At 33.5% G+C, this 11,888-nt stretch overlaps 1 protein-coding gene across 1 annotated transcript; it reads right to left on the bottom strand.

The window, feature by feature from the left end:
* Positions 1–441: 441 nt before the first annotated feature.
* Positions 442–11,682, bottom strand: LOC145256406 (glutathione peroxidase 2-like). The gene is made up of 2 exons (XM_080115269.1): positions 11,399–11,682; positions 442–1,175 (listed from the first exon to the last, which is right to left on the bottom strand). Exons 1-2 carry the CDS (start codon positions 11,621–11,623, stop codon positions 825–827), a joined length of 576 nt encoding a protein of 191 aa, XP_079971395.1. The 5' UTR covers positions 11,624–11,682; the 3' UTR covers positions 442–824.
* Between the last annotated feature and the right edge of the window lie 206 nt (positions 11,683–11,888).

Here is an 11,888-nt window from a genome sequence, read left to right on the forward strand (position 1 = left end):
CCAGAACGAAAAGTCGCAACAGGAATAAATGTAAATGTGGAAAAACAATTTGGTTGTCTGAGTTTTTGGGGTAGAAAATGATTTACATTTTCAGAAGTGCGTCTGGAACAATACAGCAATGGTTTAGGCCAAAAAAGTACGTCCTTCCCTTATCTGGACAAGCAGACAATCGTGCTATTTGTCGCATTTGTTGAAGGCATCTATATTTGTGTTAAAAATGTGCATGCACACACACAATGAACATTACAACATACGTGATTATATAACATGTACAATGGTTTGAAAATCCATTTAGCTGATATAGAAAGGAGATGGATGGTAAAAAAAAAAATTAAAAAAAAAAAAAAAATGAAACGTGAAGAGAGAAAAAGTAAATATTTGTGGGGGAGGAAGCAATACAAAATAAAAAAAATGGGAGAATAAAAAGAAATAAGACAAGTATTGATAATTAAAATATTTTTATTTTATTGTTTTTGTAGAAAAGAGTGGAGAACATGAAAAGTGTTGCAAAGACTTTAAAGCCAATATTTATCGAGTGAAGATGAAAGAAAATCTTTTTACAACTCCACTGTCATTTAGGCCCGCCATTGTAGAAAAAAAAAAAAAAGAAACAGGTTTTCATTGCTTCCAGTCTTTTCTTTACTCATGAAAGGGGGAAGGTATTAATTGTATAAAAAAAAAAAAAATTGACTAAAATAAAATATGCCCATAAAATGTTTTTGAAGTAAACAATTTTATCCTTTGAAATCTAAAGTTTTGTTCAGAGTTTAATGTGTCACTTAAATAAAAAAATCCTTTTCTTATAAAAAAAAAGAAAAAAGAATTTATGAAAATTTAGCAACAAGTTCTTCAATGTCTTTTTGAAGATTGATTGTCAGGAAGTTTCGGCTGTATCGCATATATGGTTTTCCATCAGGAGCCACCAAAAACTTTTCAAAATTCCAGGAAATGTCATTTCGCTTTACTGGTGTCCAAGTAATGAACTGTGGGTTGTTCATAAGCGAGATGGGATCATCACTGGGGGCTGGAAGGTGGTCCTTTAGAAAATCAAATATGGGATGGGTCTTATCACCATTGACGGAAACTTTCTCCATTATTGGAAAGTTGGGTTGAAAACCATTTCCAGGACGGACATGGCAGAGAGATTGGATAATCTCTGCTCCATTGGCATTTTCCTGTTCAAAGAAAATTGAAATGTAAAAGTTTTTGTTTTACTTGGTCGGAACATACTTTGAAAGTGGCAATATTTTTTTAAGCGTTAGGTATGACTGCAGTGCTTATATATATATATGAGTAAATAAAAAGATATTTTAAGATAAAATCATCTCAAAATAAAAAAGGAAAACAAGTAGGTCATCACTAGGTGTGTCAGAAATTTCATGAAAAATACTGAATAATTCCACCCCGTCTTTTCAAGCTTATAACTCCTCGAAAAATGTAATTCAAGCCCTAATTTTTTTTTCAATTAAGGAACAAGGACCAAGGGTTTCATTAGAAAAAAACAAAAAAAAAAACAAAAAAAAAACAAACGTGTTTTTTTTTTAAAAAAAGGTTTTAAACTTCGAACTTTACAGGTAAATTTCTAAAAAACACCACTTTTTTTTGTTTTAAATTTGAATATATTATTTATTGATCATTTATCTTCAATTTGTGATATATAAAACTTTGGTGAGTAAATTAATTATTTACTTTTTAATAGACACTTGAAAATGGGGGAGGCATGAATTTAAAAAAAAAAAAAAAAACGTTTGTCTAAAATACATTCGGTTTATTGGAAAGAGCATAAAATTTCACATTGACTCTGAAAATATCGTAAAAATTGAATCAATACAAAAATTTTGATAGATTTTTAAATTTTAAAAAATTGAAAAATACTGAGCTTGTAAAATTCAATTAATTTCATTAGTTTAAAAAAAAAAAAAAATATATATATATTTCTATTACTTTTAAAACAACTTTATTAGTTTATTTTGGAAGCATAATCCATAAAGAAAATAAACCACCCACTTTTAAAAGAGAAATTACGAGTTTTTTATATTTTATTCGCAGTTTCGTGTTAGGGGTGTCAAAAATTCCTACAAAAATTCTGATACACCTAGGCCATCACTGCCTTGCAATTTTTGTCAATAAATTATTAAAAAAAAAAAAACTTAAATATATTTTCAATTTTTAGATTAGCATTTACATCAAGATTTACTTTCTTTTATTTTCATGCACAATCTTTTGTCTAGTGATCAGTTTGTGGTTTGTTTTGACTACAAACCGGCATAATTTTAAAATTTGCATAGAAATACAAGATTGTTCACATGCAAATATAATAGAATTTCTGAACAGATACTGTGGAAACCAAACGCTAAAAACATCTCATTTCTTGTCATGAGGTGTGACAAGATAGATAAACTCTTGAAATCTATTTTCTTTCTTTGGTTCAAGCTTGACAGTTGCACCGAGATTGAAAGTGAAATTGTAATGTCATACTGAGAATTGGTTCACGATAGTTTAATAAAATAATGCATGACATATCTATTTCTTCTATGTGTATGCGCAATCCTTTGCATAATGTTGAGTTGTAGTTCACTTGGTGAAAATAGGTGTGTTAAGAATTGTGTAGAAATACAATTCGAACACTTCTGCAAATGTGAGACTTTCAGCAAACATGCATTTCCATCCAACTCGTTGGAAGAGACAAAATAGTCCCTGAAAGATGTTATGAAGATAAGATGCAAAGGAAATATTCTCGTTCTTTGCCAGAAAATGGTAAGACAAGATGAGACTACAGAAATCAACATTCTGTTTTTAGCAGAAGCTTGCCGCCCGAGCAAATACACTTTATATTCATTTGTCCCTGTTAAATAAAGTTGATTTTATGATAAAGTAGCCACGGCCAAAAAAAAAAAAAGAAATTTTTTTAAAAAATGAATAAAAATCTAATTTTTAAAAGGAATTAAAATATAAATAAAATTGCTCAAGAATAATAAATTTTAATCCATTATTCTTGAGCAATTTTTTTTCCAGAAAGATAAAAGCCTGAATTTTTTTTACCATTTTTAAATAAAATTCTAAATTTTACAAAAAAAAAAAAAAAAAAAAAAAATTAAAACACCATTCACTGTGATTTTGTCTCGATGGGTAACACATTTAAAGGTTTTTAAAGGTTTTTCAATCAATTTTTTACTTTTTGTCTAAATAAGATTTAGGATGATTTGCTGGATATGCAAAAATATTAAACCTGAATTTCAAAGATACAGATGTTGCATGGCAAAATTTAAAGTTACTTTTAAAGAAACTATGGTAGCCTTTACAAGACAAAATAAATTCATTTAGTCATAACGTTTGTTTTGATGATTAACTGAAGAATAAGGGCATGGGAGGGTGTTAATCTACAAATTTGTCAATTTTTATATTTCAATGAACATAACTAAAAACTAAAAAATTAACCAAAATAAATTTTATGAAATTAATGTTAAATTTTTTGGATGGAAAATGACCTTTAAAGTCACAACAACTGAATTCAGACAAACAGGATTTATGGATATTATCCAGATATTTCAGTACTGTGATATTTTGAAAAATAAAATATAAAACTTAAAAAAATAAAAGGAAACATTGTAAAGTCAGCAAGTACTGGCAGAAAATTAAACAATGGTTCTTATTTTTTTAATGTTCAAAAAAACAGACGATTTCTTTTTAAATTTAAACAGTTGCCATTGTTAATTTGTCACCTGAGGCAAATCCTTGATTGTGATTGGTGTTGGGCAGTTTTGGGTTCATTTTTAGTCGCTTAACATAATAGCTTATAAAAACTAAACAATTGCGTGTAGGCAATAATATCTCTATTATATAAAAGTCACTTTGTGTGTATGCGAGTTCCTTCCTCATAGGTTCCCAAACGGCTGAGCCTATCTTTTGCAAATTTCACACATAGGTAATTTATATGTCTGGCAGTGTTCTTAGATATGTTTTGTATAGAAATTCATCCGATAAGGATCGAAAATCAAAAAAAATCCAATCCTAAAAATATTTATTTTCTCATAAATAAAACAAACATTTTTGCAAAGGAATTTTTATACGTTACCCTGGCAAGGGAGATAAAATCTTAGCAATGATTTCTTCTTAAAAAAAAAAAAAAAACAGAATTATTGGCATCTGGAGATATAGCTTAGTGGTAAACTACAGATCGATTGATGATCCAAAATAATAAATGTTAAGGGGATCAAAATTGGGGTCCAAGTTAAAAAAAAAAAAAAATTGACCTCTGCACTGCGGTCTCTACAAAATTACTCAGACCGGGTCTAAACATTTGAAATCTTACATAAAGTGTATTCACATGAAGGGCAAATTATGAACAGTGCATAGGACCTGAGAAGAGACGGGCTGAATTGCTAGTATATATATATATACACATACACACGCACTATGAGAAATTCCATAACCAACGCCATTTTATTAATTAACTTGTACTGTGAAAAAAAGTAATGATTATCCATTACTTTTTCCTCCTCCTTGGCAGTGTGTGAGAAATTCCATAACCAACGCCATTTTGTTTGCCTGCCTAACATGATTTGCTAGACGGTCTTTGATTGGTTCAATTTGAATGCGTCAGTTTGGTGTCAATTTTGTATTTTTTTTTTTTACACAGTGATCACCACTTATCAAGGCCCGGAAGCCACTCAGGGATAAGGGTTATTGCAAGTACATTACGTTAGTGTGGAGATCTGATGAAGTGTTTAATTAAGGGGGCGGTTCATTAGGAATTTGTTAACGTTGGACTTGAAGACATCCAAGTTGTAGTCCGGAGGGAAGCAGGCAGACGGAACAGAGTTCCACAGGCGTGCAGTTCTAAGAAAGAAGCTTTGTTCATGGAATCCGCGTTTTGATTTAGGCACAGATATAGAGTGGGGGAAATTTTTCACAGTGGATTCAGCTAGACGTGTGTTTTTCGTGAAAGATTGGCGAGGGGGGACCAGAGATTGGAGTTCAGACGAGCACCTGCCATGGAAATAACGATAAAACAAGGATAGGCTCGCAACGTCTCTTCTGTGGGAGAGAGGTTGCAGGGTAGAGAAAAGGGCATCCTCCACTAAGCCACGAAGTCTATTTTGTACTCTGTCAAGGCAGGATAGGCTGTTTTTAGCAGCTCCTGCCCAGATATGGCAACAGTATTCCATCCTTGGACGTACTTGGTTTATATAGATAGAGAATTGCATCAGTAGTGAGATATCTTCTGGAGCGGTAGAAGGATCCCACCATCTTTCCAGCGACCTTGGCAACAGACTTGATGTACGTGTTCCATTTCAGATCAGGAGTAAAGGTCAAACCCAGAAGCTTGTCAAAACATGGGGCCTCACCCAAACGAGAGCCATCCATCACAATTGATGCCAGATGGGGATCAGAGCGTTGATGATGTAAGGATAGGAGTTTGGTTTTGGATGCATTAAAGGTAACCAGCCACATCTTCCCCCACTGAACCACGCGCTTGAGATCAGAGGAGAGAGAATCAGAGAGAACTTTGTCATTTACAGCCTTTGATGTGTTGCCGTAGATGGTCGTGTCATCAGCATAGATGTCAACGAATGATTTAAGTATGTGTTTAGGGAAGTCATTGATGTAGATCAGGAAGAGAGTTGGGCCCAGGATTGACCCCTGAGGGACTCCAGCATTTATATTGCAGGCCTCCGATTTTTGTCCATCTACCACTACTCTTATGAGCCTATCGGAGAGAAATGATTTAATGATTGAGAAAACATTTCCAGTTATACCGTAGCTGGAAATCTTGTGAAGTAGACCCTTATGCCATACCTTGTCAAAGGCCTTTGATATGTCAAGAGCAATTGCCCTAGAAAGGAAGCCTTTGTCAAGAGATTCACTAACCCTGTGGGATATAACCGTCAGCACATGTGCATTATTTTGGAGTCTGACAAATGAACACGGAACGGTAAAGACTCACACAGCCGTGCTCTGTTATAGAGTGCCAGGATTTTACCTTCATTGGACACCATGCAGTGGGCGAACGAAGGACATTTCTCTAAATATGGAGACAACATAATTTCTGAATTTATTTTACCCAATGAGGATATTCTCCAGTGTTCGGCTTGATATATTTGATTCTAGGAATTATTCCCATTTCTTTCAGAGACCACAAGGTCCTAAGATATGCCATATTGAGCGACAACATTCCCGCCATGTTCAACCATGTACAACATGGATCCTTCTAAAAGGAAAACTGAACTAACATTCCCACAGGGGAATCATAACTACCGGCTCCATTGCAATGGACAGCAAATTCAGCCACTGTTTTTGGAAAGGACTTACCGTGACCAAAGAACTTTCATTTCTGATACATCTTGAATAAAATTTGGCTTTTGTTTGTGGAGTTTCATTTGCTATCTGCAGCGAGGAAATTGGGTGTGTATGGAAGAAATTTATCACAACACACGCCTATAATATTTTTGCAAATAAATATAAAATGAGAACATTATGTATTTTCTTATGCATTATAATTGTTTCATAACCGTTTGGACAATTTTAAATATTATGCCATTCAAAATATTTTAAAACAGCTATTCTGCAGACGGCAAGAAAATATGAGTGAGATGCTGCTTGTTCTTTCAAAATAGAGATAAATCACATCACAGGATTTCTCGCATGTTATGCACCTTAAATTCCCAACATGGAAAAATTATCAAATCTGACAAGATTTAGTCTTCTCGACAACCGTGTTATTTCAAACTGCTATTTTCATATGCATTAAACACACCCACACATGCATGTCACTTAAACATACAAATTTGTTTGACTTTGTAGCTTAGTGGGATGGGGGCGGGGGGATGCCCTTTTCTCTTTTCCGCAACCTCTTTCCCACAGAAGAGACGTTGCGAGCCTGTCTCTGCTTATCATTATTTTCATGGCAAGTGCCCCCCCCCCCCTCGCCAAACTTTCACGAAAAACACTTGTCTAGTTGAAACCACTGTCAATAATTTCCCCCACTCTTTATTGCTCAAGTCAAAACGTAGATTCCATGAACAAAGCTTCTTTCTTAGAATTGTACACCCGTGGAACTATCTTCCGTTTGCCCGTTTTCCATCTGACTACAATATGGTCGTCTTCAAGTCCAACATAAACAAATTCTTGATCTGCCCCCTTAAGTAATCCAATTTACCAAATTTCCACTATTAATGATTACCATATTATCCCATTGACTACTGTACACTCAATAACCCGTATCCTCGAGTGGCCTCTGGGCCTTGATAAGTGGTGCCACCTATGTAAAAAAAAAAAACAAAAAAAAAAAACTCCGCCATGAGTCCTATAAAGGTTCTGATTTTCGGTACTCCTTGGGCGTTGAGTTACATGGCGACCAGCAGAAAAAAATAATAATCGCTCCCTTAGGTGTTTCAGAAATTTCGTGAAAAATAGTGAATAATTCCACTCCGTCTTTTCAAGCTTATAACTCCTCGAAAAATGTAATTCAAGCCCTAATTTTTTTTTTTCAATTAAAGGAGCAAGGATCAAGGTTTCATTAAAAAGAAAAAACAAACAACGTGGTTTAAAAAAAAAAAAAAAAAAAAAAAAAGGTTTTAAACTTCGAACTTTACAGGTAAATTTCTAAAAACACTACATTTTTTTTGTTTTAAATTTGTATTATTTATTGACCGTTTCTCTTCAATTTGTGATATATAAAACTTTGGTGAGTAACTTAATTATTTACTTTTTAATAGACACTTGAAAATGGGGGGGGGGCGTGAATTAAAAAAAAGTTTGTCTATTGTTTATTGGAAAGAGCATAAAAATTCATATTGACCCTGAAAATATCGTAAAAATAGAATCAATAGAAAAATTTTGATAGATTTTTAAAGTTTAAAAATTGAAAAATATTGAGTTCGTAAAATTCATTACTGTTTTTTAAAAAATAAAAAAATATTTCTATTACTTTTAAAGCAACTTTAATAGTTTATTTTGGAAGTATAATCCATAAAGAAAATAAACAACCCACTTTTAACAGAGAAATTACGAGATTTTTTATATTTTATTCGCAGTTTCGTGTATTCCTACAAAAATTCTGATACCCCTATCTCCCTTAGTCCCCCACCTCACCCCGCACGTAACATTTTATTTACTGACGTTGCCGTAACTAAACGATTATTTGTCACATTTACAAACATTTATTTATTTATTTTGAAAATAGTTTTACTGGAGGGGGGCGGATGTGATGTTAAGGCGCGCGCTCCCCAACATCACATCCGCCCCCCCCCCCGCTCGTGCCCCCAATGTAAACAGTAAAATCTTCGGAAAATGTTAAATGGTGTTCTAATTGGTAAATGTCGGTGCGTTACTTTTTGAAAATTCTATGTTCCAGGTAAAAAAAAAAAAACAGATAAATTAACCCCCCCCCCCCTCACTCGAACTTGGAGTGTTTTCCTTTTCTTTTTCAGTTAATTTTAAATTTTCCACCCAAAAGGTGCTATAATGTATTTTTGAAAATTAGAAAATTCTATGTCCGGGGAAAAAAAAAAAAAAAAAAAAAAAAAATTCCCTCCCCCAACGTAGTTTGCTTGGTGAAGCCGTCGTTTATGCTACAGCGTGCATGCGCGTAGCGTAAACGGAAGCTGCAAAATGGTGGAGTGTAGTTCGTGGGTTCAGGGGTAAATACCATGCAAACGGTAAATTTGCCCCAAGTTTGACTATCAGATTCGTTGTCAGCGACCTCAATTACCTAAAAAGAAAAAAAAAAAAAAAAAAAGAGTGGTCGGTGTTCTGTAGTAGCGGATCTGGGTATTTACCAAAACTTTTTTCAAAATAAATGTTTGTAAAAGTGACAAATCGAATCGTCTAGTTACAACGGCAACATCGGTAAATAAAAAATGTTACGTGCGCATGCGTCAAGCTTGACTAGGAGGGGGGGGGGGACTAAGGGAGCGACTATTATTTTTTTTCTGCTGGTCGCCATGTAACTCAACGCCCAAGGATTACCTGATTTTCTTTTAAACTTAATGGTTCAGACGACATTAAACATGTGAACCATTGGTTCAATGGTTCACATGTTTAGTGTCGTCTGCCGGGTTTGTATTACTGTACACAGATTCGAAAAAGTTGTCAAAAAAACAGATATATAACAAATAAATGTTATCAAAGGCAAGATAAGTTACTTTTCTATCTAACTGGATATGTTTTCAGTGTTTTTATTTAATGTAACATGTTTATTCAGCTCGAAAACTGTGCTTACCGGCGATGTATTGGAAAATTCAAAATGGCACCCGACTCTCTCTCTTTAACAGAGTAAGTTTGGGAAAAGGTGCTATAAATATAAAACTAGACAAAATACTGTTAGAAACTCGCTCAATATTATGTTACCGTTAGACTGACATGTATTCGGTGGGTTTTTGCCAGTATTTTGTCTAGTTTATTATTTATAACACCTTTTCCCAAATTTACCGTGCTAAAGAGAAAGTCAGGCGCCATTTTGAATTTTCCAATACATCGGTAAACTGTGTTTTTCGAGCTGAATACACATGTTACATTGAATAAAAACACAAAAAATATATCCAGTTTGGAAGAAAAGTAACTTATCTTACCTTTGATAACATTTATTTGTTATATATTTGTTTTTTGACAACTTTTCAAATCTATGTGTACTACTGTACAGTAATACAAACCCCGTCTGCCCTTTTTTTTTAATTTTTTTTTTTTTTAGCTTTCAAATTGTAAATTGTAAACTACTTCAGTCATTTTCGGGATGGACTGGTTTCTCCGGCAAAATATTCAGGGTACTAGTGCAGTGCACTTATTGATCCGTGCTGAAATAACGTTATTATTTAAAAAGCCATTCTTAACATAGGGTAGGGTGTTTTGTACCTATTCTATACTTTAACCATTTGGCCTTTTGGTCAAGATCAAAGTGTAGTATCTGTTCTTCAGATGCTGCAGCAGTGCTGCACTTCCATTTCTTGTTCTCTTTCGGTGGAGGAGAAATCTTTCACGACTGAGACAATTTTTATTTTTGTACCTTTTCTCCACGTTAAAAAAACGACCCTGGTGTCTAACTCTGTCCCGTGGGGAGGCATAGTAAATAGGTACAATTAAATAATAATTAAAAAAAAAAAAAAAAAAAAAAAAACTTAAATTAAACTTGTAAATACGATTTAAAAAATAGCGCGGATCCGTATGTGCACTAGTACCGTATTCAGAAATCGTCTAAGTCTCAAGAAATTGGTCACTAATAGGCGTTTCCATTGTTCCACTTTAAACTGAAAAACTTTCGTGTGTGAAGAACAAAAGAGGGATGAATAACAAAAAAGAGAGGGGGAAAAAAAAGGATGGTCATATTTTAATGCTTAATAATGGATTAAAAGTTTTGCATTTTTAACTACAGGTGTTGGTTTTGGTTTCCTTTCTTTATAAACCACCATGTGTGTGTGTGTATATATATATATATATATATATATATATAAGGGAAAGACAGAAGAAATCTAATTAAGTTAATTACTAATTAACTATCCAACTTTCAGTACTTACTCAGTCCCGAGTATCGACGGAGAATCAGTCCAGAAGAGGACAGAATTATTTGAAAGTAGCGAAAAATAAATAAATAATAATGCAACATTAAGCAATGCAAAGGGTCAAATGAGAGAATTTGGGTTTGTATTACTGTGAGGTTGTCAAAAAACAAATATATAACAAATAAATGTTATCAAAGGCAAGATAAGTTACTTTTCTACAAAATTGGATATATTTTTTGTGTTTTCATTCAATGCAACATGTTTATTCAGCTCGAAAAACATGGCGATGTATTGGAAAATTCAAAATGGCGCCCGACTCTCGCTTTAACACGGTAAGTTTGTGAAAAGGCGTTATAAATAGAAAACTAGACAAAATACTATTAAAAAACCACCGAATATATGTCAGTCTATGTCACGGTAACATATATTGAGCGAATTTCTAACAGTATTTTGTCTAGTTTATTATTTATAACACCTTTCCCCGAACTTACCGTGTTAAAGAGAGAGTCCGGTGCCATTTTGAATTTCCCATTACATCGGTAAACACTGTATGCTTTTCGAGCTGAATAAACATGTTACATTGAATAAACACACGAAAATTATATCCAGTTTAAGTAACTTATCTTGCCTTTGATAACATTTATTTGTTATTTGTTTTTTGACAACTTTTTCGAATCTATGTGTACAGTAATACAAACCCGAGAATTTTAGTCCCTTGATAAAAAAATTTAATAAAATAAGAGTTGAAAAAGAAAGAAAAGAAAGAAAAGAAAAAGACAAGGATAGAAAAAAAAAGAAAAAAGAAAACTCTTTAAGAAAAGTGTTTTTCAAATCGTAAACTTCTTCGATCACTTTTGGGACTGACTGAGTGAAAAAAAAAAAAAAAAGTCTGCTCTTCTTACCTGGTGTCCGAATTGATTACACGGGAAACCCAAGACGACGAGTTTATCTGCGAACTTGGCGACCAACTCATTCATCTGAGTGAAATCCCGTGTAGTTGTGCCTCACAATGAAGCGACATTCTCCACAAGAACCACTTTACCCTTAAAACGACTAAAATCGACATTTTCACCGGCCAAAGTTTTGGCCGAAAATTCGAAGAAACTTTTCATGACAGCTCGTGCCATTTTTGGTCGTGGAAAACCCAAAAAGATTTCGAGAGTTATCTTCCCCTGAACAACGAAAAACAGTTTTAATTTTAAATAAAAACAAGTGATTTCCAGTGTTGCCAATTTAGCGGTTTTCCCACTAGATCTGGAGCTTTCGTTTGCAATCTTGCGAGTGGACATTTGATCTAGAAAATATGACGATATTTGACATCCACAAATCTACAATTTAAGATTTAAAAAATAAAAAAAAGCGCTTCAAAATATTTTTAAACATAAACAAAAC

Source organism: Euprymna scolopes, chromosome 32 (genome assembly GCF_053919585.1).
Source record: "Euprymna scolopes isolate OS-2025 chromosome 32, ASM5391958v1, whole genome shotgun sequence".
NCBI lineage: Eukaryota > Metazoa > Mollusca > Cephalopoda > Sepiida > Sepiolidae > Euprymna > Euprymna scolopes.